The sequence below is a fragment of the Polyodon spathula genome, chromosome 16 (assembly GCF_017654505.1).
Source record: "Polyodon spathula isolate WHYD16114869_AA chromosome 16, ASM1765450v1, whole genome shotgun sequence".
Lineage (NCBI taxonomy): Eukaryota > Metazoa > Chordata > Actinopteri > Acipenseriformes > Polyodontidae > Polyodon > Polyodon spathula.
The window spans coordinates 35,259,017-35,286,278 of NC_054549.1; the positions used below are offsets into that span (position 1 = coordinate 35,259,017).

Consider the following 27,262-nt stretch of genomic DNA (forward strand, 5'->3'; position numbering starts at 1 on the left):
CTATATTGTGAAGAAGTGCAGGAGCACAATGGTGTTCAGGAAAGTTAAGAGCAGTAGCACTTTCCTAAGTGGAGGAGAGAGCAGTCCTACAGTGTAAGGGCAGCATCCCTTTTAATCTGGAAAAGGAGTCTGGGTAGCAAACAACAGAATGAATCAAGAAGCATCTGCATTGTGACTTCAAACGAAACCCTGAACTGTATACAGACCACAATGGCAATCTGTGAAATCACATTGTACTGTAAACAGTGGAGATACAATTTTGCACCATTAAACACGTTTTATATATCCTTAAGTCCTCTATTTAATAATTAGGTCAACAATAATGTGTAATTATATCAATCTGGAAGTAAATTCCATGTACTATCTGAAATCTTTATTGACCCTTAGCGACCCCAATCTCTGGATACGCTGGTCAGTACATTCTAAACAGTAACACTGTATACAAGTAATAAAATAGATCTGCTCACTTGCTGTATGCCACTGCTTCTTTACTGTCAAACCGTGCTTTTTAAAACAACTAAACAAATGATTTATTGCTTATGATCTTACCACAAAGCACAGTGGGCTACATTAATTATCTCCTTTGCTTAGTTTATTTCAAATTTTGCGAAAGAAGAATGCTACAGTCCTTTGTCCTTTTTTTTCACAGTTATTATCAATGTTGGATCTGGCTTTCAGGAGGCTTGGAATCTGATATGCACTTTTTACAGACTTGTAGTATATGCAGTGCAGTACCTTGGGCACTAGGTCTGCTTTACCGTTGTACGAGTTTAAATATTTGCCTTTTTATAGTGTTGCCCTGTCCAGGCCTGATTGCAAATAATGTGTCAAATAAAACTGAAACACCAAAGCAGTCAACATGGCTCCCAACCTTTGCTGTCGCTCTATGTGGAATGCTTTACATTAAGAAGCCAAATAAAAAATAAAAGGCTATGGTCTATTTCATATGATGAAGTGTTTTTTTTTTTTTGTTGTTTTTTTCAAACAGATTAACACCAAATCAGGATTAAATAAATGATTCATTCAGTTTGTTTATCTTTTAAAGAAAATTCAGTAATAAGTAATTCAATCGTGTCATTTTTATTAAATCACATGTCCATTTCAATCCTGGTCTTTAATGAGTAGTTATCTACAGACACCTTAAATGTTCCTTGATACAAATCTGTTCTCCTTTATTCTCATGTGATTCACAAGGAAATATTACAGGAAAGCTGCTGAAGTTTCACTTTTGAATCTTTCTTGCTATTGATCCCTGTTAGGCACTGATGTCTGATGCAGTGGTCATTACCTGCTGGATAACTGACTGCAGTGTCAGTTAGGTGTCCCGGGCTGAAGGTAATGACTGCTGCTGAGGATTTTAAGCATTACAAGCTTGTCATGTATATGGCCTTGAGACTATTTATTACGTTTGTAGATATGCCTCTCCTTCACTTGAAATGTAATTTGTGGTGCATACATAATTGCTAGTGTACAGTAGCTTAAAATATGTGCTAGATATATTTGATAGTCTTCACTAAAGCAAAAATAAAATCTGGTAACCTGTGATATCAAATTATTTTTTTCAGTCCAGGATAGACCCTACAGATAAGACATGTCATTTTGAAGGGTATCCCAGTGGACTACAGTCAGATTACAATTCACACAAATTAATTTATATAATAAACATACATTATGCTAAATAAGCTGAATAAAGTTAAAAACTATTTCAGAATGTTTCAATAACAACAGATCGTTAAGTAGGGAGAATAACACTTATTTCAGCAGCAAGGTTATTCCAGCTTGATGGAGCAAAAGGAACACTTTCCAATGGACTTCCTAACAGACGGAATGTAGAAATGAAGGCGTTCTTGAACATGTGTAATTATTAGAACAACATTGTACCAGACTGGTAAGATTGGAGGGCATTTGATTGTGTATACAATGTGGCAGCGTAGGAACCCTGCAAGTGGAAATACGCATGTTCTGTGGCAGGGGAAGGGTTAAAAGCCTCCCTGCCAGCCAAAATTGTTTGATGTGTGTTCATTGTTTAATTATTACATTTTTTATTGTTTTGGCAGTTGGCCTCATTATTATTAAATTAGAGCCAGCTGTCTATACCTGTTTCTCTGGGGCATATAAACCCCAGAGTTAGTTCATTCAGGGCTGCTGCTGTGTGAAAAGCCTGACTGTGTGTTGTATACGATGTAAAAAGGTACTGTGTGAACCTTTTGTTTGCAAACCTGAGTGTTTTTGTTTGTATGTCAGTTAAACGAGTTAGTCTGGGACCTGTACACATGTAGTAAGTGCTCGGAAGAGCTGGGTGTTATTTTGTTTTGTTTGTTTTTGTTGTTTAAAATAAAAGTATGCAAATAAAGTGCTAAAAAAAAAATCAAGTTTCAGTTTTTGAGTCACGTTTTTGTATAGGGGCACAAACCAGAAACAAGGCCATTCTGGTCACAACACTTAAAGATAATCTGGCGCCAACTAAAGTTTAACATTAATTTAGACTAAGTAAATCCATACATTAAAAAAAAAAAAAAAACTTCCAAAAACGTGAATATGGTAATCACACATGTAGTTACATGTAACTATTTTACCAGTCATTATGTTATAGCAGTGTAATTAACTTATGTAAGGTGTAGCCAGGAATGTATTCATTAAGCAAATAAGCATTCATATTCATTCTCATTCAGCCTGTAAATGTTTTACACCAAAGAAAAAAAAACTGGTCTACATCAACTAAGAATTAATAAAGGAATTATAACTGACACCCAACACTATATCTCTGCATCTCATCTCATGTTTTGATGATGCTCTACTTTAGGTCAAATAAAATAATCTGGTTATACAGAGGGCAGTGTTCATTTGGTATTCAATCCGAACAGATGTTTTACTTGACCTTCGTATGCTTTATGACATCAGGCCTTTTTGATTTGTCGATCAATATGACTGAACATGTAATGCAAATGGTGTCCTTTCAGCGTCCTTGTTCCCCCTAATAATCAGATGCACGGTTCAGCCAAAAGGAGGGCATATATGAAAGTGCTTTGGTAGCATGCCAATGATAGAAACAGCCACATGGGCAGGGTTTCAAAAACTTGTCTGTGTATGTGATAACCTCTACCGGAGATCACACTGTAATTCAACAAATCTCACTGGTGCGCTATAAAGCAGATTAGGTAGAAGAGTGCAGTGGGTGTTAACCTGGTTATACTGTGTTCGCAGCCTGGTTTCTGGTTTTCATTTATTTAACACACAGCTTGTATTAAATTAGTTTGGATCTGTCATTGTGAAGCTGCAAAGAAATAGAACACTAGAACTAGAATCTATTTGGTTTTGTCCATTTAATAGTTATTCCAAAGCACTCAAGATGACTTATTGTAAGTCAGTCGTATTATTATTATTATTATTAATAATAATAATAATAATAATAATAATAATAATAATAATAATAATAATAATAATAATAATAATAATAAAGTAATTACTACAGTAAGTTTTTACACGTCAGTCTTTTGGTGATACCATGTAATTATCACTTGGATATGATATCTAGGAAAGCTTATAATCACCTTGGCCACTCATTGCATAGTGTGTGTTGTCAGCCAGAAGTCGTCAATATTGCACAGCAATGATTGCAAAAAACATAAGAAATAAATATTTTCTATGTAAGGGTCACGATTTAAAAATATTTTTTGTTTTTACTTTGAAATGCACACTAGCCCATACAAATGCTGTTGAGTCTATAGATGGTGATGATCTTCTGCCAAATAGAAAATTAACATTGAAATTTGGAGATGGACAGAATAATAGAGCGATTGAGTCCAAGGTTAGGGATGAGGTTGCAAAGTTTAATGAGCTCAGCTCAGTCCCTAGTAGTCAGCAGTGTAAATGTTTTACTGAAAGGTAGACTTACATACAATATGATCGTGGTGTTTGTATTAATGCAAGTGTAAAATACAGCATGTTAGGACAATGGTGTTCAAAGCTGTGCCCATGCCAGCTGACAGAAACCTGGAATACTGCAACAATGATGCAGCCGTAAGGGGAACTCATTGTCATTTCAATCTATACTCAACCATTGATTCTGTGCCATTTCACACATCTGAATGTTTTCATGTAATTTAGTTTTGGAACCCGTACAGAGCCCATATTAAAACAGTATATAAAATATGACATAGATTATGAAATTTCAGTTAATACATTTTTGTTTCTAAAATAATACAATGATACTGTATAGATCAGACATCTGTTCACTGCCTTCCTGAAAGGACATTTTTGGGGTTTCATGCAGGAAATATGAATCCCTTGCATTGGAATTCCCTACCAAGCCACCCAAGATTCAAACCAAAAGACCAAATCAAAGTCAATTCCAGTTGTTTATTTTTTCAGCACTTTCTATCATATTACAGAATGTCATAGCCCCCCCATCCCCTTTTAAAAATACCCCGAGGTCCAGCGACAATCATTCTACCTAGCCAGAAATAACTTCAATTTCCTCCCAAAAAAATATAAAAATAACATTGATTTTTGGCGGACTGTGAAGATTGTGGTTGGAAACAAGTCAAAAAGACCCCAGATAGGCTTAGCATGGTGTGATCATTCACAGATTGAGTGGAGGGCATGCAAGGTGCATAAATATTTAGCAGATAATTCCCTGGCAACTTACAATTTGTTTTAAGAACCACTTCTCAATTGTAAATTATGGCTTTCCTATAGTCAAGTCTTGTCTAACAATAAAATGGAAGTGTATGCATTTTTATGGCACACGAAAGGAAGAACATTAAAAAAATGATTAAAATTATATTAATCAATTGACATATATTGCAGCAGTGCCCCGTGTGTAATTTTCCGTTACACTATTAGTCCTACGGAATAGAATTGTTTGCTAATAAAAATTTGTTTCCGTAGCTTTCTGTTGCCAAATATCTGCCACTGAGGTCATGGCAAATCTGATGGTGTGGAAGCGTAAGCTGTCCTATAAATTAGGCATTCTGTTTCAGGGAAGGGAACACATTATTTTAGCCTCTATTGTTTTGTTTAGTTTTTTTTGGCTGATGTATTTTACATACTGACGCACTTTCTCATGGACGGGTTGGGTTTAGTATCTCAGTTCACCTAATGCTTTGGCAGTATAGGACCTATAGTTAGGATGCATTAATTGAAAAACAATTTTGGAAAATTAAGTCACTTTTTTTTCTTGTGGGACTTGTTCCAAAATGTGTAAACTTGTTCATACATGAGTAGTGTGCACCGTAATCTAAAGTATTTCCACTCTGTTTATTTCTTTTTTTGTGTTATTACTGCTTTTGTGTGTGTAAAGTTATGGATGACATTTTATGTCTGGTTCATCCTCTGGAGCAATTTAAAAGTCTGATTCTTCTTCAATACAATGGCAAAATGAAAACAAGTATTGAGTTCTCTAGGCTTTGAACAAAAATATCATGGCTTGCCAACACAGCTCAAAAAGTAGGCAAAAGTAGATAAATTGTTCAAACAGAACAAAAAAGACTTTCAACAATTATAAAAACAGTAACAAAATAAAAGCATAAAAATAGAATAACTCCAATTTACATGATCCTGGTCATGGTCAGCATTTGTAATATTTGCAATGCAATCCTCATCAAATTTTAAAAAAATATTTATGATTGATTTAAAAAAGTATTGTGAAGAGGTTGTTTTCATGTTTGAAAGCAAACAGTTCCAAAGATGAAATGCTTGATCGATCACATTTGGCCATATTAGAGCTTAATTTAGGGATTTTAAAAGTAGGCACATCGTTTGATGAGATAAGAGAATGAAAATTTGAATTCACTGCCCCTTGAAAAAGCAAACAGTCTCCTTTAAAAGACCTTGAGACAGATTTAAGAAGATCAATACTCTGTTGGTGTGTTGATCATTGCCAGGACATAATACAGACAGTGTATATTATTTATTAAAGGTCTACCATATGAATTAGCTCACAGTGATAATCTTGTAAAAGCGCATTAGCATGCATCCCATAGTATTTATATTGATCCAGCCTGCACTGTTTGATCTCTTATACATATCATTTACTGCATTTAGAAAGCAGGTATCTTTTAAGTCTACATTTTTCCAATATTTACAGCTTGTTCTACCTGTTGTTTGCTGAACAGCAAGAGAAACAGCATAGAACAAAGACTATATATATACAGTTGTCTTTTTTGATTTCTATTTGATGATGAACCATGCACAATTCTTTGATTAACAAATGCCATGGGTGCACAATGCACAATTCTTTGATTAACAAATGCCATGATGCTATACCTGCCATGAATTCTTAGCAATGCAACTTATCTGAATTCTATTTATCATTTAGTCTCTATAGCATTTTAGGAACTGGAAGTTTGATGAAATAGTAAAGGCATAATATCAATTTATATACATGACTAACATAGTTTAAACAAAAAACAAAAAAAAAGTTATAAAAGGCTAAGATGCTGTTGTTTTTTCTAGTGGTGTGAGAACTTTAACTTTAACATGAGTTAGGGGAGGAACCCCGTTTGCAGTGTTACTAACTGACCCCAAGAAAACATGTTACATGGCTGCAGAGGGTGATGCATTTACCGCCCAGTGATTGATGGGTTAGCCACGCTGCTGTCAGGTTAGCGCTAACTAACTGTACGCAGTTGGGCAGCGAGGAACTAAGAAAGTTTTGTCCCTCCCCTCTTCAAACACTCCAAGGGATACCCCCCCCCCCCCCCCCCCCCGCCCCCCAAGCACAGCAGTTCTTGCACATTTGAAGGGTAAGTCAGACTTCAAACTCGATTTTGTTTTGGGATTTTCTCAGTTCAACGGAAGAATGTGAAACACTGGGTAAGGTCTGAGGGAAGGTCTGTTTTGTTTTTTTTTCTTCAAACCTCTTGGTTGTAAAGTCTCTTTCGATGGATGTATAGATACTTTTGAGAGTTAGAATAACTCTGGAAAGGGCGCAAAAATGACTGCATAAAAGGCTTAATTAAAATAATGATACAGCATCTGTTATGAATAAATCAGTAGTGTTCTGCAAAATGTTTATAAAGTAATCAGTGTACCGGGCAGTAAGTATTGCGAGACGTGATTTTTACTGAAAGTTATCATTTATGGGAATTGTGTATTGATGTAATATTCATAATCTTAACCTGGAATGCAACACTTAAACGAGGAGGAGGTGGTCGTGAATGTTTTCTTTTATAAAGCCAAGGTACCTACCATCTTTATAACGGTTCTTTTAAAAAGCAAATTCAAGTAAAATGTTTTTGGAAAGTGAGGCGCTGTTTAAGGAGATACTACAGTATATTATAATACTAGCGTGTCAGGGAAGGGCAATGCACGGCATATGATTTATTTTTCAGTAACTAGTTGGTATGATGTGGAAATTAATCCACAAATTATGTAGCAACGTTGAATGCGTTTGTGTTAGACCGTACACACAACAGTGGTGTGAGTGGGGATCACAGAAGAGATTCGTTTTTTATGTGTTTTGTGGGCACTTGTGAATTTCATTATACTAGCCCCCGTTAATGGGGAGAGTGGGGTTGTAAAAAAAAAGGAAAAAGAAAAAGACAAATACTAGAAAGAACAGATGGGTACCAGAGCTGAGGTTATACTAGCGTCCATCAGAGCAGGGTCATGCTAACTACATTAACAGTCTACAGTTGCCTTGTTTTACTCTTGTAAGAAACTGCAATACTGCTAAGAGACATGTCGCTTACTGCTGTATTGCTTGCGTGGATACAGCTGGTGGCACCTTTAAAAACTTTTTGGTTTTGCATACATGTTGAGAAAGGCCGTTCAGTTCGATGAAACATATTATATTGCTTTATAGTTTAAAGTAGGCTATATTGTGAAATATACAGTACAATGTGTGTGACAAAATACAGATAATTGCCACTGATATACAATAGCTAAGATAAGAGATGGAAGTACTTCTTTAGTTTATAATTCTAATTATGAGGAGAAGGAGATAGTGGAGGAGTATTCCTCAACAGTTTATACCAGTATTGTATCTACTAGTGGGCATACAATCCAAAAGCCTATTTGGACAATCATTTCCAATTCCCCCAGAGTAGTTACTGTAGACTAAAGCATTTGAATCACACACAATGAAAGTACTACAAATGTAATCACGAGAACAGAAAAAATGAGCAAAGACAAAGCTGACAAGACATGTGTATTTTTGAATTGATGCTGTAACTTGTTCAGTTGCTTATGATGTTATCAATAAGGTCATGCACATAGCTTAGGATGTACCCAGTCTCATTTAGCACTGAATGTTTGCTATGCGTTGTGAATCAGTAAAGGTAATACCAAACATTGTCTGTACAACAGGAGAAAAGGTTATAAGAGACAATAGAAACTGAATTAGTGCACCATAGGAGTTGTCTGGTAGGAAGTGTCATTCATTACCTGAAAAGCAAGCCAAAGGATAGGCACAGTTGTATTCAAATAAAACGGCATATAATGTTTTAAGAAAGGCTACATTGTGAAATATAAGAACATAAGAACATAAGAAAGTTTACAAACGAGAGGAGGCCATTCGGCCCATCTTGCTCGTTTGGTTGTTAGTAGCTTATTGATCCCAAAATCTCATCAAGCAGCTTCTTGAAGGATCCCAGGGTGTCAGCTTCAACAACATTACTGGGGAGTTGATTCCAGACCCTCACAATTCTCTGTGTAAAAAAGTGTCTCCTATTTTCTGTTCTGAATGCCCCTTTTTCTAAACTCCATTTGTGACCCCTGGTCCTTGTTTCTTTTTTCAGGCTGAAAAAGTCCCTTGGGTCGACACTGTCAATACCTTTTAGAATTTTGAATGCTTGAATTAGGTCGCCACGTAGTCTTCTTTGTTCAAGACTGAACAGATTCAATTCTTTTAGCCTGTCTGCATATGACATGCCTTTTAAGCCCGGAATAATTCTGGTAGAGTGCAAGTTTATTCATGGTCAATAAACATACTAAAAAAAATACATACAATGCAACAAAGCATTGTTTTAATTTGAAAGCTTTCTTATACAAATATATTGCAGCCTGCAAGCTTTAGAGAAGTTGTATTCGTTTAAAACTCAAAAGAATATTCTTTTTTTCATTAAGGAGAACATGTTTTTTAAAGCAGGTCATTTTATAAGCAGCTGTAAGAATTACATTAGGGAAAAACTTGTATGCATTTGAAAATTAGAGGATAAGCCGCCCCGAAGCGAGGCCTGATATCCAGAGCATTTAAATCACAGAGGATTAGATGTTGTTTGGTCACCCTTGGACAATCACTGCACTGGGCTTTGATCATATAAACCCATATTCCGTTTGACCCTTTACAGTCGCTTCAGTGATTTTTGGTCACTTTGATGAGGGCTTCAGTTTAAACCAGGGCATGAGGGTAAAAGGCCATGCGTTGGAAGATCTGAAGTCAATGTATTGGGCCACTTGATTCCAGCTTATGCCAATGATTAATAGATAAGGCATCAACTGTGTTAAACAGTAAGATATATAAAAGCTAAAAATCCTGCTTGAAATGTATGTCTTCAGCATTGCAATTCTATATATTGATGCCTGGTATTATATTCAGCTTGATTCCTAAAGGGAATATTACAAGTGATGGGAATGCTAAACACCAACCAGCAGAGCAGTGCAAATGAAATGGACATTATTATTCAAAGGGTAGAACTACTTAAAAGTGTATATGATGAGCAAAGTTGACAGCAATGTTATGAACACAGCTGCATTGATTTTGGAAAATGTAATGAAAGACTAGTGAAGTTGAAACATCAACATTATATAAAGTGGCATGCAGTGCATATCAGAACGGTTCCGAACACATGGCTAGTCACACAACATGCACAGTTGAATTGGTTCCTGTCATTTTTATAATGCACATGCACGAAATATCTGTAGTTACTGCATACCAATAAACAAGTGTAATTATAATGTAATAAAACTGTTTGCAGAATCATATGCACTTGAACTTAAAGCTTGTCTAGTGACCACAGAAAAGAAAAGTGACCGGCTGCTTTTGATTTAACAGGTTCCCTCTGGACAGATAACTGCTCAACCCAGCCTTTATAATACTAAACCACTTTCTTAGACATCACAGGCAACAAAAAGTAAATCCTCTACTCCCATACGTACGGTACTAGACTGCTCATATTACACCTTGAGATCTAGCCATTGCTGAAGAATAGAGGACCTAGTGGAGGGGAACAGGTATAACGGTGATGCGATGCAGGAGTGACAGGCAGACAACAGTTTCCAGTGAAAAGGTGCTTTTATTTATAATCCAGGTCTGGTGACCGTTAAATAATAAATCCCCGGCTATACACAACAATGTGTAAAGCACGGGGATAACAATAACTGGGCACAGTCCCGAACAAAAATTACACACGGTCACCAGTCCTGGGTGAGTGCAGACGTGCTTGTGGTGGGTGAAGACACTGTATTTCGTGACGGTTCCGTGCAGTGGTGATCCGGATTGTGCTGACCCTGGTCGACAGCTCCGGACCGGTGAGTTAACTGTCTGGTGGTGCAAAACGCAGACAATTACAAAACAAACACAACAAAACACAACACGTAATTCTCTTTACAACGAGAGCTCCTCTCTCGCTCCTTCTCTCTCCAAGCGTTAACCCAAACGAAGGAAAAGACCAGCGTTACCCTGGCCCCTATATGTAATCCCGCATGATATCGAGATAAACGGTTGCAGCTGCCTTATTACTTGCAGCTGCCTCTCGTTTACCTCTCAAATCAATACGGTCTTACAACAGAGTCGCGCTTCCATCCAGGCTGACCCACTTCCCTGACCCGGAAACGAACTGTCAGGCCAGCCCTTCCAGATACTTCTCCTCCCGTTCTTTAGCGCCCTCACAGGTTGGGAGGAAGATTCATCACCAGAACTCATCTTTCCGAGGACCTAATCACTATTCAGGACAGGAGATTTAGTGGAGCACAAAAGTTCCTAGGAAGCCAAACCATTTGACCTTGACAACCCTCAGGTTGAGTGAAATTATATTCAATTGCATGTCTTGAGCTGGCATTTGAATGTGTGAAGATGACCTGGTATTTGGGGTTTGGGCTGTGCTTTGCTTTCCTTTTATTCTGTCAGCTGTAGCTGTTTCATTTCTTGCCTGGTCTTCAGACTAATTTCATTTTTTAGAAGATGTGGCTTTTGTTATTCCCCCAGGACTCAATAGTGCTCATTTTGCATTACTTGTCACAGAGTGGATGTTTTCAAGCTGAATGTGTTTTCTTTGTGTGGGTGATGTAGTGGCTGTTATACATATTGTGATAATGAATGATCCAAATCAGCTTTCTATTAACTAGAATGAAATGACTTTTCATCATTTCAAGTTTCTACTCCTTTCAGGATTTTAATTCAGTTTATGTATTCCGTTTATTTATGTCTATTTTACCAGAGACAATTATGGAGAGAGTAGCTCAGAGGAATCCCGAAGGTTTAAAACCTTTTTTTTATTTTTCGTTTAGCAAATGTGTACAGTACCCCGTGTAAAAAGGCTGGGGGAGTCGTATGTTATCAGTTTGGATCATTGATGTCACTACAGACAAATTCATGACATAGGATAGGTGGGGCTTACTGAAGCAACTGGTAGGTGAATAAAAGTGGAAAAAGCTTAAAGACTGAATTACACGTGGATAGATTTTTTTTTTCCTTTGTAAAACTTGAAACCAAAATACTGTAGGATTGGAGAATATTTATGAATGCATATTTATTAGTGCATATTTATTAATATGCACTAAAAAAAACAAAAAAACAAGAAACTGCCTCTTTCCAAGAAGAGGGCTAGGTCTGTCCTCTCACTTGGACTCAGATACCAGTTACCAGGCTGGTGACAATAATCACTTGATCTTGGTACACAGCTCTTAACTGTTACATTGTCATGGACATGTGTCTTGTGCAATGTAGATTTTTGTGGTGTAACATTTCTTATGTGGCACCAACTTCAAGAAATCCTAACTAGATAACCAGGAAGACAGTGTGTTAGATAACTCTTCATATAAAGACAATGTTGTCTTGGATATAGATTGAAGGTATCTGTATGATGTGTTTGCCATGGTAGAACCAGAAGAGCCTCCCTTTAACCACTGATAACCATTTCATTGGGCCCTAAATTCTCACTTTAGATGTATTTTTAATTACAAGCTCCATAAGTCTTAATTGGCTGTCCTTCAAACCATGCCTGAGACATGTGATTCTTCGTGATTAAAAAATGCTGTTTTTTTTTTTTTTTTTTTAGCTCCATTCATAGACTGTGGCTTTTCTTTTTAAATGGCTTCCCTCTTGCCTGAAACGGTCAGAGAGCTGTTGCTAATGTATGGAAATATGAGTAGTTTCATGCACTCTTGTGGCACTGCCTGTTTAACAGATGGTATTTTGAAAGCGATTGCTTTTGGGATGAAATGTTTGCACTGTCTGACAGAGCAGATGCAGCTGCAAGGGAAAAAGTTAACATTTTGCATATCAGCTTTTAATATTTTTCTAGCGTAAAAGAGGTTTAAAAATCCTAATTAGTTTGCAGACCGTTTTGCTTGAATTATTGTCATGGCTGAATATTTGGTGTGTTGAAAACACCTTGTTTTTTCTATTCACAAGTTCATATAATGAGTGAGTGAAAAAATATACCAAAAGTATGACATAACTATGTTAAATCCAGGTGGCTGGTGTTGAATTCTCAGATCTGTAAAGCTGCCTTGATTTAAAAAAAGGAAGCATGACGGCATGATTGTAGAACAGTGCTTGCCATTTTACCAAACTAAACAAGACACTCATTATCTAAGATGGAGGTCAAGTAATCAAACCAGCAAGAAGTAGAATAACAAATGAACATGGGAGAGGCTTCAGATCATCTGCTTCTGTAGTACCCCAGAAGCTGAATTGCTGATGAGGACTGTGGTATGTGCACTGTATTTGTAAGGTCTACTGTGTTTTTTTCTGTTGCCAGGGTTCTGCCTTGAAACTAGGTTTTGAAGCTCAATACCACCTTGTTTCAATATCAAACTGTGACTGGTTATATATGATTTGGAATACGAAACCGTTTAGTGTACATGATGTTTTTTTTGTTTTTTTTTCAACTTGAATTGAGTTCAGCAGGCTTTAGTGCAACATATGTAACCTTGAAATACAATGCGCCAGCTAACTCTGTTTTGTTGATATGCATCACAACAGATAGTATTCCTGTTGATACCTCAGTTTATTCTCTTGTTTTAGAATTCTCAGTAGCTTCCAAGACCAACATGCACTCCCGCCTCGATGTGCCTTGCAATTATTTTAAATATGTTTCACACTTGATTGACCTCTTGGCAGCATGAGAGCTCATGAGTTGACGAGTCTGTTTCCGGGCTGGGACGCTGGTGAAAATGCAGGGTCACTTTTACCCTGAATAAACGTACAGAAGGACTTATTCTCAAGAAGAAAAATGAGTGGAAATCTGTTTCCAATGAAGTCACGCTTTTATCTTTAGCTTAGAAAATATGTGTATGTGTGAGTAAAATATTAAGTAGATGTAAAAAGTTGCCATTACAATTCTGTTTGCTGAGTTTTCATGCCTGGTGCTGCAATGTGCAGCGAACCATTTCAGAAAAAAAAGCAAATAATATAAATCAGCCCTCCTCATTTAGACTCCAAGCCGCACGTATAATCAACTGAGAAGTACCAGGATAGTAATTGTGAATGATCTCAGCTGGGGAAAATAAGAAATAGATTAATTATGAGCAATTTAATCCTCTGTACTTCTACAGCTGTGGCCATAATTTTTGCATCACCCTGTAGAATGAACTAATTGTGCTTCAATGAAACCTCCTGAACAGTGTTATGTTAACATATTGAATTACATATCGCTTTGTAGTTTTCCAGATAACTAACAAAAAACAAACATGTATCAATCCTAAAATTCTAGGTGATCCAGAACTTTTGGTCATAGCTGTAGTTTTGTGTTTAAAGTGTGTGCATTATTGAAAAGGGTTCTACCACTTTTGGAACAATTTATAATGTAGAAAACCCTACAGTCTGCGCCACAAGTCATCATATTTCTCTGCAAAAAAAAAAAAAGTATTCAAGAGTATTCAATCATAAATTGTCAAGACAGAAACTTAATTGGTTACTCAGTCCTTAGTTGGTGGCAGCCCAGTAATCCAGAAGCCTTTAATCCTTAAACTTTTCTTGGGTGACAATTCTGCTTAATCGATATAAATGGTAACCAATAGAACATAAAAATGGCAACACAATTTAGAATCAAATTATTCGAAATAATTCCGAAAGATTCCAGACTTATGACACAGAAGCCCACTGTTTCTTTTTTCTTGAAGAGATTTATACAACTTAATGTAGTTTAAGAAAGTGTGTAGTAATAATAACAGATATATACAGGGTAAAGCAGATTGCTTGGAGTTTGCTACCATAGAATAATACCAGTGCAGGCAAACACTGAGGCTTGTCATAATCCCATAATTAGCACACATTTATGATGAAATGTGATGTGAAACCATTATAAATGTAAGTAAGTATAACTAAGCACTCCTAGCATTCTATAGGACAGACATACACCATAAGAAGCCCCATTTTTTTTAATAAGGACCCTAATAAAGTTAGTTTTTTTCAACTATTTCACAATCTTTTGATGTGGCAAGTGGGAGCTGTAGTATGGCATACATACATTTCAAAATGTGGTTGTGGAAAGGGGGGGGGGGCCGTAAGATTAAATATTCAACTGTGTAGCCAGATGTTGGCTGTGACTGAGAAATCGAGCTTCTGAATGTGCTTGACTAGAAATCTGTTGAGTATGGTCTTTAACAGACTTTTCTTTCACCATTTTAGCTTTGGCGAAGTGGAGGCATTTAATGAGAGAAGCTGCAGCTACAATCTGAATCCACGTTTCCTGGAAGGACAAAAGCAGATTCTCGGCATCTTTGTGGATTTCTTAAGTCTGATTGCCTTCTTGCTGTGGTTGAGAAAAAAAAAAAACACTGCCCCACAATGGCTCCTTCTCTTAGGCTGATTACATTGATACTTTTACACTGTGTATTGTTACTGTCCATTAGCCAATGCAAAGGCCAGAAGGACTGCACAGGTGTGGAATGCCCGTTACTGGAAAATTGTATTGAGGAGGTTTTAGAAAGGGATGCATGTTGCTCCTCCTGCATGCAAACAGGATGCACTTGTGAGGGTTACCAGTATTACGACTGCCTCAATGCAGGGTTCAGGAATGGCAAAGTTCCAGAATCAAAGTCTTACTTTGTTGATTTTGGAAGCACAGAGTGCTCCTGTCCCAAAGGAGGAGGCAGGATAAGTTGCCACTTCATTCCTTGTCCTGAGATACCTCAAAACTGCATTGATCTGTCAGAGCCGGCTGATGGGTGCACGCAGTGTGAGCGCATTGGCTGTGTCAATGAAGACCAGAAGTATGAGGCTGGACACACTTTCCAGATGGATCCATGCAAGGTGTGCCACTGCCCCAATGCTGGGGGTGAGCTCATGTGCTACCCTGTTCCAGACTGTGACCCGAATAAGAAAACTGCATTTCCAGCCACCGCTGAAGAAAATGTTTCTGAAAAACATTACAACGATCCTTACGCGTATGACCAAGACGCCTCCGAACTGTTGCCCAAAGAATCTAATATGAGTCGTGATCGACTCCTGCCACTTTTTAAGACAGGCAACCCGAGCACAGCAGAAAATGAGGATTATTATTTTACCCACACTGATACAGGGACAACTACAGAGTATGATCTTCCTGCACCAACCAGCTCAGCAGTGATTTCTGTGTCCTACCTTGAAACCCCAGCTCCTTATGAAAATCAGGACGGGCAGGAAGCACAAGAACGGAGCGAGACAATAGCAACCCAAGAAGAAGAAGAAGAAGAAGAAGAGGTGGAATACAGGGAAGACACTACAAAAAGTCCTTTAATCTATGAAACCACACAGGGTGCCCAGGAAGTTAGAAAGAGCGGAGAAACAGTCCCAGAGACACAGTATGAGCAGGAAGAAAGGTTACCCCTGGCTGAAGTGGCAGTTGCAGAAGAACATAATGAAACAGTCGTGACATTAGACAAAAACATAACTGAAACTGGGTCTGATGAAAAGGAGGTCACATATTTTATTGATCAAGAACCAGAGAGAATGCGTAATGTAGTAAATGAACAAATAAGCAACCACACAGAGGAAAAGGACTTCTCTGAGCATGAAAAATGGGACAGGAAGCATGAACAAGTTGTGTTTCCTGCAGTGAAATTTATCCCGACAAGCCAGCCTCCAGTTATTGTCAAAGCAAGCGACAGACAAATATCAAACAAGCAGTCACAAACTCTTTCTCACTATGAGCGTGAAGAGGAGGAGGGGATGAACTCTGTTGATTCTTTGCCAGCATCGCATGAAGGTGAGGAGCATGCGTAGTTTAGTATTCAGTGATATTTATAAGTACATTTTCAAAATAAAAACAGGATTTTTTTTTTTAGATTAGCAACACTAAACTCTGAAGAAAGGCTTATTTTCAAAACCATTGGTCGATACATTTAAAGAATTACTAAATATTCCCTCAGAGTCTTCTTATAGTTATGGGTGATTTATAAATTGCTTAAGCTATTCCCCTATGTACATTCCTGATCATAGATGAAATGCTTTAATGACATTATCTACAATTATTAATACACAATATATAAATCACGCATTTTCAAAATTCATAATTCTAAATCTCTACAGTTTGCTGTTAAATTCTATTGGCATTTGAAACCTTGGTTTGACGGAAGTTTGTGTATCCCAATGAATATGTTAATATTTAGTTTCAAACATCAATTCCTGAAGGATTCAAGGACTCCACTCCCCCCCTCTATGAGAGTCTAGACACTACATTCATATTAATGGGACTCAAACTCTAGTGACTGCATTGTGTGCTCTTCAATGAACACAAACACACCCACATGCATGGATACTGGATTGCATGTTATTAACCTATGGCAATCTTATTTTATCTTGTTGCTGGAATTTGCCCTCAAATAATTGCCTCCTCTCAGGAGTGCTTTAGCAAATGAATGAAATTGTCCCAAGACACAGTATAACTGGTCTAATTCATATCAAATGTTCAATGCTGGTCTTTCTAATCTTTAAACATTGCAAAGGCACACTAAATGAGCCCCTGAATGTAAATGGAACACAATGCCAGGACATAGCTCATGCATTTCATGACCCCTTGGAGTGACTACAAGAAAACAGGAAAACACTCTGCTGCACTGTGCTTGGGGGCCCTTTATTGAAGGACGTGTAGATTCTTTAGAACTTTTATGCTAAAAACACAGCCTTGGTAGACCTAATGAATTACTGCCTGTGAGAAACTAGGATATAAGCTGCTCATCCGATTTATGTTTCTAAATCTAAACATGTGTATAAAACTACTGCATGAAAACTTGAATGGGGCACTGTTCACTTGAATGGGGCACAGTTCACTTGAATGGGGCACAGTTCACAACCACTTGGAGTGAATGTAGCACAGGGCTGTTCATGACAGCACGTTTTTTTCACCAAAAAACAAAACCATGTGGATGTTACACTATTTTAGTTCTTAATTAGTCATTAAAGTCAGCTGTTGCATAGTGGATGAGAATATACCCGCTTCGTGTATGATGGTAGTTTTACATTTTTATAAATTATTATTACAGCCTCTGTGTTCCTTCTTTTCAGTATAAAACATACTATTCATTATCTGGATAGTTTATAGCCCAATAACACTGCTCCAGGCCATAAGCAGAACATAATGATGGAATCCCTGTATGGGTTCAATTTATTTTTTTATTATTACTTATCTCCCTAAACATTTGACTCAGTCAGTGTTGCCTGAAGGGTCACTTTACATTTTCCGTTAGGTCCTATTTTGTTTTCTTACAGAAGGCAGGCATTAGAGTAAAACAAAATGTAGCTGCTATGTCTTGCTACCAGTAAGATAAGGTTAAGAATTCCATATATTTATAATATGCAGCCTGGCTGCTGTCCAAAATAAACCCTACACATAAGCTTAAAGCATGTCGTTCCCTTGACAGGTAGCCCTGCCCTTTCCTTTTCTTCTGAGAACCCAAACTATTGTATTTCAAGTTTTTTCTTAAAACTTTGACAGGCTTCTTTCCATCTGCACCATGAAACCAGTGTCTCGTCTCGTTCCAATATCCATCTGCAGTCTACAAGTCGAAGGTCAAAGATTGCTTTAATGTATCGAATTTCGTATAATTGCCATTTCTAAATTAATTCACCTACCGCCAGTATTTTCCTGGTAGCATAATTAATTCACAGCCCTCTGTACTACTTATATTTGTTTCTATAGTCCATGGTTTCAAAACCACGACTAAAACCCTTTGCACTGGGTGCTCGTTGCCTCTTCCATCAGTTCCACTGGGCCAGACTGAATCCTCAGAATGTATTTCAAAACCTGCACTATCAGAGACCCCCCTGTTCAGAATCTGCTGAAACAGACAAAGGTGGAAAAAATTGACATTTTGAAATCTAACATGAAATACTGTACTACTATTATGGCTTCCGGTATCATTTTGTAGTTTATTTCATCACATTATGTTGTTATATTTTTTTAGAATTATGTCTCAATCCTAAAATCCTAGGTGATGCTAAACTTTTGGCCACAGCTGTAATCCCAGTGACTGATGGAAATACACGTTCAGCAAATAACGTTGTTGTGAAACCCACGTTTAGTACAACCAAAACAAATCGTGTGAAACCGATTAGAAAACATTTAGTGAGTGGGCCCTTAGCTTTGAACCTAGAAAGGCTTTAGAGACACTGCAATACTTTGAACATCATCTTGAAGCAGCAGCTCTTGGTTGAAGTGGGTTGAAGTTTTTCCTTTGCAGAAAGTCAGTACTGGTGCACAGCTGTGTAAGCCCCCAGTCGGCTGCGTGCACAATTCAATTATATACTGATCTGCAGAAGGGAGATGTTTCTTAATCTGTACTCCTTAGTAAATGAAAGGCATATGATGTAGACAAAAAGGTAATGATTAGAAGAGGAGTGTTTCGACCTTGACTATGCCCTGTTTGTGATATACTGTCTTCCACTCTCAGCTTTGATAACCCTGACTAACACGAGACATCTTTAAATGTGAAGACTGTAACATCATACTTTGTGTAGCTTTTGACCTTCACAAAGGGTTTCCTAATCCTGTTTGGTTGAGCTAATGCATATAAACTATTCCTGCTTTCTCTCCAATGGCGATACACTTATTAGCTTTTGCTGAAAACCTGAACGAGTTTGATGCTATTATTTATTTATTTTTTTGGTCTATTACAAGTTCATTCAGTACATATTTATTTTATCGGAGATGCTATCACACTGAAAGAGCAGGTTATTTTGGGCAACAGTAGTATTTAAAATAATATATTTTTTATACTGCTTTTTGTACCATAGGGAAACATTTCATATAGGTTTTAAAAGCTGATCTTTTATGTGAATGTCTAGATTTGCTGTATAGTATACATCTTTAACATAACAGTCACATAGCAGGGGAAGAGAGAAAACAACGTGACCCTTAATGTTTTAGTAACTAAAATATCAGCCTTTTAAGAACAATTATTTAATACAGCCTTCAGGCTTTCCACTTTTGTTAAATGATGTAACTAATTAAGTCAATTAATCATTTAAGATATCATATGAGTCTACTGGATATTCAGAACAGAAAAGAATATACTGTAACGCATTTCATTTAGCCTCCAAACAATTGCCCTTTGGTTACCGTAATACAGAGCTGTAGGAAAAAAGATTACTAGCCACGCTTTTGTTGTTATGATTTGCAGTGTCTTTAAGTCAGTCAGTGCAATATAGCGCTGCTTTTGGGGAGGCCAGCATTTTGCAGGCTATTGAAGTGTATACTGAGACAGTAATAACACTATAGATACTGGTAAAAAGTGGGAGCCAATTTAATATACCCTTGTTATTTGTAATTACCTGTTTTATCTGTTTATAGAGTGCATGTAAGTATCTCCTGTTAATTGTGGAAACATACAGTGCTGTAGACTGTAAGTACTGGATGAAAAGGGATGGTGGTGGGGGTAAAGATTGAGAGAGGGGCTGAAGGAATGTCATGTTATCATTTGGTGTTACCAACTGATTACTGGGTTACCACAGAGTACCTTTATGATGAAACAGTGAAACAGATTGATGTGAGAAGTGACCCTGCATAGCTTTCTGAGTTAGCACGCCACTAAAAGATCAGTTCAGGTATGAGCTGCATATGTACATTCAGCAGCTTGAGCTAGTGTGCCAAACCCCATAAAAACCTTGTCAATTCATTTCATACACTTGTTTTCCCATGCAAATGTGTTAGCCACGGAAGGTGGACGAGGCACAGTCTGTTAGGTGCAGCACATGGTAAATTATATTGCAACAGCATGTCCAATTGCATAACTGCTTCCCTAATGCGATTCTTCCCAAGCAGTGTCTGATACTCTGTTTGCAATGATTTATGGTAACACTGTTCTTGTTATCACTCCCCTCTATTGTGGTAACAGACTGTATATATGGAACAGTGATATAGATCAAGCAGTTAAAAAGCAGAAAGTCTACATAATTATTCATCTCATTGCAAGAAAGCTGATCTTCCCAGCTAATGCCTGAACAGGAGATGCCACACTGAACAAGCCATTAGTTTTTTCTTCAATATATTAATACAGTAATTTATATTCTAGTTATATGGGCATTCATTAACTAAAGAAAACTGCTATAACATTTATTTAAACTATGCATATTTTATAACTATTGTGGAACTGCATTTTAGGAAAGTATAAATGCAAACAATAACCCAGAATGCTTCTTAGATGTGTATGAATAGAGGATCATGACAGAGTTCTGTAAAAGGTGAAGTAGTGTGGTTATGCAGTCTTTACAGTGTGAGAGTCTATACTAAATCCATCTCTATCTGTGTATTACTGTTTCCATTTGCACAATGTTTATCTGAAACAGCTGATTACATATGCATTATCAATGTCTGGCAAATACCTTGATTGTTGCAATGAATGTCTTACTTGATTATCTTTTAGGGCTAGTTCTTGGGAATCTAAACTTGACGGACAGTGATGTTGTATGTTCCACTTCTGGCTTACATTTACTCAAAAACAGCTTCAAAATCAGCTGGGAGTGTAAAAGACTGGAATAGAGCAATCCTGACCTTGCCAATATTTTTTTGGATCATCTGCTGCATTCCTTTTGTCGACTCATAACACACCCAATTCAATTAACCGTTTTCCTGGGAATAAGAATTTGGGGAATAATACATTGAACTAACAAATAACACATAAGAGCTGTGCAAGGAATGACCGTAGGATTTGAACATGGATGAGTTGAAATTAACAATTATACCCAGCTTAAATGTTGTAGCGGCTGTTGGTGTAATTGTCGTTGATTTGTGCCCCAATTAAGGTGTTGATTAGTCATTGATGGAATTGCCAAGTTTTTTAATGCATTGTTTAATCAACACTAGCAGTGCAACTTGGTTATCTTCAGAACATTGTTGAATAAGAGTCATTGCATCCCCAGTAGTGGATCTCAGATATCTAAGATCATTTAATATTACTTTTCACATAGTCGGGGTTCTCCTGGGAGAAACTGAGGAAGGAAGGAAGGAAGTTTATGAAGAGTCTCTGAGTTGTAGACAGTGTTGACACAGAATGATACCTTTAGTCTGCATTCCTCAGCTCGGGGCAGTGTGAGAGAATGTCATACCAACTTTTGTTTGGTGAAATTATATCATTGATTGCCTTAACTCTGTATGCCCTTTGCTTTAAAAAACAGATATCTCTGATTTGTATTTTATTGTAGGAAATGAATGCATATCAATAGAATTATAACATAATTATTATTATTTAAATTTGGAATATTAAAGAAATAACAAAAATATTTAAGAATGACATTTAAGAATGTTAAGATGGTATTTAACATTATCGAGATAGTATGAATACTGGCAGTGATTTGTGCTGCCTGATGTAATAGGTAAGGTATTGTTATCTTTGCAGTGGTAATGACTTCTTAATTCCATGCCAGGGGAACTTTAATGGCTTCATAGGGGGTAAAACACTGATTTTACGTTTCACCTGAAGGACGACATCTCCAAAAATGCATAAGGTGTGAAAGGTGAAGCATGTCCAGTTATTAGTTTTGGACCAGGGGTACTACTCCCATGTTAAATGGATTATTTTCTTTTTTTGTCATGAAAAATGACTACCCTTTTTGCGCTAGAATTGCAGCAAGCGAGGTAAATATAGCAGGGACTTCTATGACAGAAAGTCAAAACGTATTACTGCCAGCGAGTTGCTTTTTAGTACAACTATGACCTGCAAATAAGAAGGTTTAGATGAAAAAAAACAATGAATAAATGATTAGGCAGGGACCAGTGTCCTCCACAAATTCATATATGGTGTATCTTTATTGCAATGCATTTAACCCTTTCAGTCCTGAATTACTTTTGTTGAGCTGAAGAATAAACCCCTTTATTGAGTATACATGAGAACAGGACTGTTTATTCTGTATGTATATTGTATACATGACCACGGACTCTGGCCTATATACGTATATGTTAATATACAGCACTAGATAACTGGACTGAAACTCTTACTAAAAATATACTGTCATCTCATAGTTGCGGACCCCAAGCTGTTGCTGTGAGGTAGTGTGTGCCATGGTGCTGCTTGAGTAATGTTCTCTCTGTAATCCCTTGTGTCCAGTAATGTTTGTACAATCCCAGTGGATTTAGGTAATGGTGATGGATGCACAAGCATTTGGTTATGTTGGTTTCCAGCACTTTGCCTGGAATCCACATTCTCCTTGATAGGATGACATCATGACAGACTATTAAAGATGTACAAAAAATAATCATGAAAGAGCAATAAAATCAGATCCCTTATTTTCTTTTTTTTATCCTTCAACATGCAGTCATTGTTGGACTGTATACAGAGTAGCAGACAGGCAGTGAAGCTGATTAATCAGAGGGGAGTGTGCGTATAGCCTTTAGGGAGAAAGTGTATGCTTTGGCGGACTGTTTTCCATATGTAACACAGCTCTGTATTAGTGTTCAAACATATCTCAGAAAACAGAGCGCTACACATAAACACACTGTCCCTTCCTATTTTTGTTTTGACATCAGGGAAAGTGGATGCTGCTATACATTTGTCACCTCTAGGTGTGAGTGAGTTATTCAAACAAGGGGGTCTAAACTGATCTAAGCTTCTGCTGATCACAGATTTTTGTGTTTGTAGAGGGCAAGGCAAGCAACAGCCTTGCTAAAAAAATATTTTTGTAATCTTTCACCAACTCCATTAACAGTGATTAGGGCTGCTCAGTGATTTTCCTCCTGTTTGGATAGATAATTGTATTTATACTGCATTTGTGTTGTGCATACCTTTCATGATTATAGTCTAATTTAAAACAGTTGAAAAACAATGCACTTTCAATGCATTCCTGTAGCAATTATTATCTTTGCTAAAAGAAATTACACTCTAATTACAGACTTCGGAAATGTACTGTACGCCAAAGTTTATTGCCAGCATAAGCAATTTCAGTTGAAAACCGCTATCATTAATTGCTGCAGCAATAGCAAAGGAATGTCTGTGTACTGAATGCATTGAAAGTGCTTTTTTTCAACTATTTTAAATGAGATTGTAATCATTGTCTGTATTTAGTACTTTATCCCATTTTGGCAGGCTGGCGAGTGGACAGAGGCCCAGAGACAGACTGCAGTTCAAAAAAATATATACTTTTATTATAAATTAACGCAAAATAAATGTGCACAAGGGCTAAACAAAGATGTTTAAACACAAATACCTAAACAAAGAAAACAAAACTTACAAAAATAAGGTTTCCAGGCTGGGCAATGCCTTCACTGGATTCAAAATTTCAAAACCACAAACCACCCAAAACCCCCCACTCCCACTCCCACTCCCACTCCCACTCCCACTCCCACTCCCACTCCCACTCCCACTCCCACTCCCACTCCCACTCCCACTCCCACTCCCACCAACCTGCTTCCTCAGCTCCCTCCTCCAAATGAGAAGCAGAGGCCTCCTTTTATGTCAGGTGGCTGGGCGCTGATTGATCATTAATTAACCTAATCAACTAATCAACCCCAGCCACCTGAACATAATAAACCCAGGCAGGTAGGGGAAATTAACCCCATCCCTGCCAATTTAAAAAGGGCAGAGCTTTGCTCTGCCACACCCATTAATAAGAATTACTGCAAAGTTTTCGCACCAGCATTTCAGTGACTGGGACCTTGGTGCTGTTTCCGAATAAGACGGTATCAGTTGCATTTTAAAATGAGTTCATATCCAGGCACATACTTTAGAAGCTTAACTGTTAGCCTGGTGTTTTTCTTTTCTTTCCTTTCTACTCGAAATCCATAACCGCGACTGTAGACCATACAGAATGTCATTGCAATCTGTGTTTTTACTTACTCTTAAACTGTGCACTGTCTGGATGATGGAGCAGTTTGTGCTGACAATCAAGCCCTGTGCTGCAGTCTGCAGGATAATCTGAGGGAATATTAACTTTGTTTAGACAGCAACCTGACATGCAGTGTGAAACCAAGCATACATAATTTGTGCTGGTGAATCCCCAAAAAGTGCAAACCTTTGTCTATTGTTTAACTTTATGGATTACATGAGATGTATGACAGACATAGCTCATTTCTAGGCAGTGAGGTAAGCTGCTAAGATAAAGTGCATACATCCAAATTATCCATATATTTGATGTAAAGCCAGCATTTAGAACCTTTTTTCAAATGAAAATATTATGTTTGATCTCATAATTGGCATTACGACAGAATCAGATCATTTTGTTTTAAGAGTCGGTTGGCAAGCAACATTTAACTAATGCGTAATGCCATCTAAAGTGAAAAACATATGGCGTATATAGTCATAACAGTCGGTATTGGGGAAGTTACAGTTACTTGAACAAAAAATGAAGCTAGTTACTGTTATAAATAGTTACTTCTCAGGCACAGTTATCTGTCTGAAAAAGAAACCATTACAGTTACAAGTTTCTGAAAAATGTAATCAGATTACAGTAATGCATAATGCATTACACCCCAACACCTTTAATAGTACATGGATGTTGCATATAATTTAGCTGTAGTGATGCCCTTGACCCTAGGATTATGAGCAGATTCAGTTTTGTCTCTTTTGCAAGCTTGTGTTGACTTGATTCAGTTAATTAGGAAGCTGGAAAATCAAGCTTTATTTCTGTTCTAAAGGCCAGTGATAGCAGATCCTCTCCTGCTAGTACCCTGCAGCCCTTTGTTTTACTGGCCATGAATTCCCCATTGACTATAGTTTTATCTGCTTTGCATGATGTCGCTAGATGTGACTTACAGTGGAGTTTCTGTGTTGTACGAACCAGCTCCCCACATATGGGGGGGTGGGGTGTCGGGGGGATCTATAGGGGGGGGCACTGTTGAAACCCATGTGTGCACAATGTTAAATATTACAGCATGTTAAAAAAAGGAACAACTACTGTTCAGTAGGGCCGCCTTATAACTCAACTACAAGCTGTTGTTAGATCTGCTAGGTTAAACATAGAATGTATGAATACACCACAAGTAATGCCACAACTTCTGATTTAAAGTAGTGAATGTAGAAAGTTAACAACACACAAGTCCAATATTTTGATTGATAAAGTCTTGAAACCCTTTTTAAGAGGTTAAAGCTTTTTAAATTATCAAAACATGCGCAGAAAACAACAAGCTGTCCGTTATTTGTTTTTGCACCCACTAGACCACAGCGAGGAGGTGTTTTAATTTCACATTAACACCGTCAAATGTAGGGCTGTGTTCGAAGGTTTGATCGCTAGCCAAGAATTCTGAGGTAGTTTTAAACCTTCAAAGGTTCATCAGGTGGCATTCACACACTCATTTTTTTTTCTCTGTTAACAGAAAAGGTTTGATATGAATACTATAAGTCACACATTAAATATCACTCAAATGCAAAATTCAGTCTTTTGGTTTGTATAATGCATATTCCATAAACAAAAGTTTTTGTATTAAAATCCACTACCAAATCATTATACATAGCAACTATATACGGTGCCGCTGCCGTGTATGGAGCTGGGTATAGTATGCCAAAGCACTGGGGGTGGGGCGGGGGGGGTACTTATAGTGGTTGTATTGCTTAGACAGTGTAAGTGCTATGTTGGAATATGTTTGAAACATACAAAATATACACTAACACTAATAATTTAAGTTTCGAAAACGGAGCACTGTGACTAACCTGGTTGGAACAGTGACTGTTAAATAAAGCTTTGTTTCCCCTAAGTCCACTGCAGTTGGTGCTGCTGCAATGCAAGCTTACTGTATATATCACAAGCAGCATCAGTTATGTGTAAATAAACAGTGTGTATTTTTTTTTTTAATTTCAATTATAAAAACATGATTACTGTTCTATATAACATAGTTTTAAAGTACATCTGAATGTTTTCTTCCATTTATATGGATTATAAGTAAAATAATAAGATGGTCAGAGATTATTCCTGAAAGGGGTTAGTAAAACCTGCTGTTCATCAGGGTATAGTACTGATATTCTAAATAACTACATTCACCATTGCTTAAAATTATATGACATTTGCATATATATAGTAGGTGGCTTAATGATTCTAAACATGAACAATCATGGCCATAGAATTAAGAACAGCACCAAAACAAAAGGAAAACTAAAGTTATTGAAATAAGCATTGGAATTATGCACAGTACAATGGTGACCTTTGTTCCTCCATCAGAAACTGCCAGTCATTTTGTGAATAGTTTCCAGTGAAACAGCTCTGACTGTTAACCCAGTAATTTCCTCTCATTGCTTGGCTTTGTGTGGTGGGGGCATTCTCAATTGTGTTTGAACCTGGTGAATTTTAGGCGATTGTTCCATTGAACAATTTGTTAACAGAGGATTTCATCATCTGTACTGAAGTTCACTGCTGATAGTGCAGTATAATTTTCTTCAAAACCTTTTTGTGAGCTTTTACTGTCAAAATCCCAGTGAATTCTTGTAGAATACATTTTAATACTGTGGCTTTGATAATCATAAAAAACACTTTTTCTTTCATGGCATAAAAATTGTTTTCTATTGAAATAATAAATCATAAATACATCTGTTTTAGAGAATACAATTTTGCCTGTGTCACTTGCACAACAGGCTTGTCTACTTGATGAAAATGTTTTGTTTGTAAGTTTGAGAGATATTGTTCATGTGTTCGGCAGAATGACTGATATCTAGTCAGCAACATGTGTATTTGATTTATTGAGCATCATTCATCATA

At 37.2% G+C, this 27,262-nt stretch overlaps 1 protein-coding gene across 5 annotated transcripts in view; it reads left to right on the plus strand.

Annotated features, from left to right (window-relative positions):
* Window positions 1–6,730: 6,730 nt before the first annotated feature.
* Window positions 6,731–27,262, plus strand: part of LOC121328688 (fibulin-2-like) — a 52,434-nt gene continuing 31,902 nt past the window's right edge. For 2 of the 5 annotated variants that reach the window (XM_041273641.1, XM_041273646.1), the window contains exons 1-2: window positions 6,756–6,833; window positions 14,798–16,355. In XM_041273641.1, coding sequence (XP_041129575.1) covers window positions 14,957–16,355 — 1,399 coding nt within the window. In that variant the 5' untranslated portion in view covers window positions 6,756–6,833; window positions 14,798–14,956. Of the gene's footprint in view, window positions 6,834–7,164; window positions 7,184–14,797; window positions 16,356–27,262 lie in introns of those variants that run through there. The other 3 variants (XM_041273644.1, XM_041273642.1, XM_041273643.1) reach the window with 3 other exon arrangements.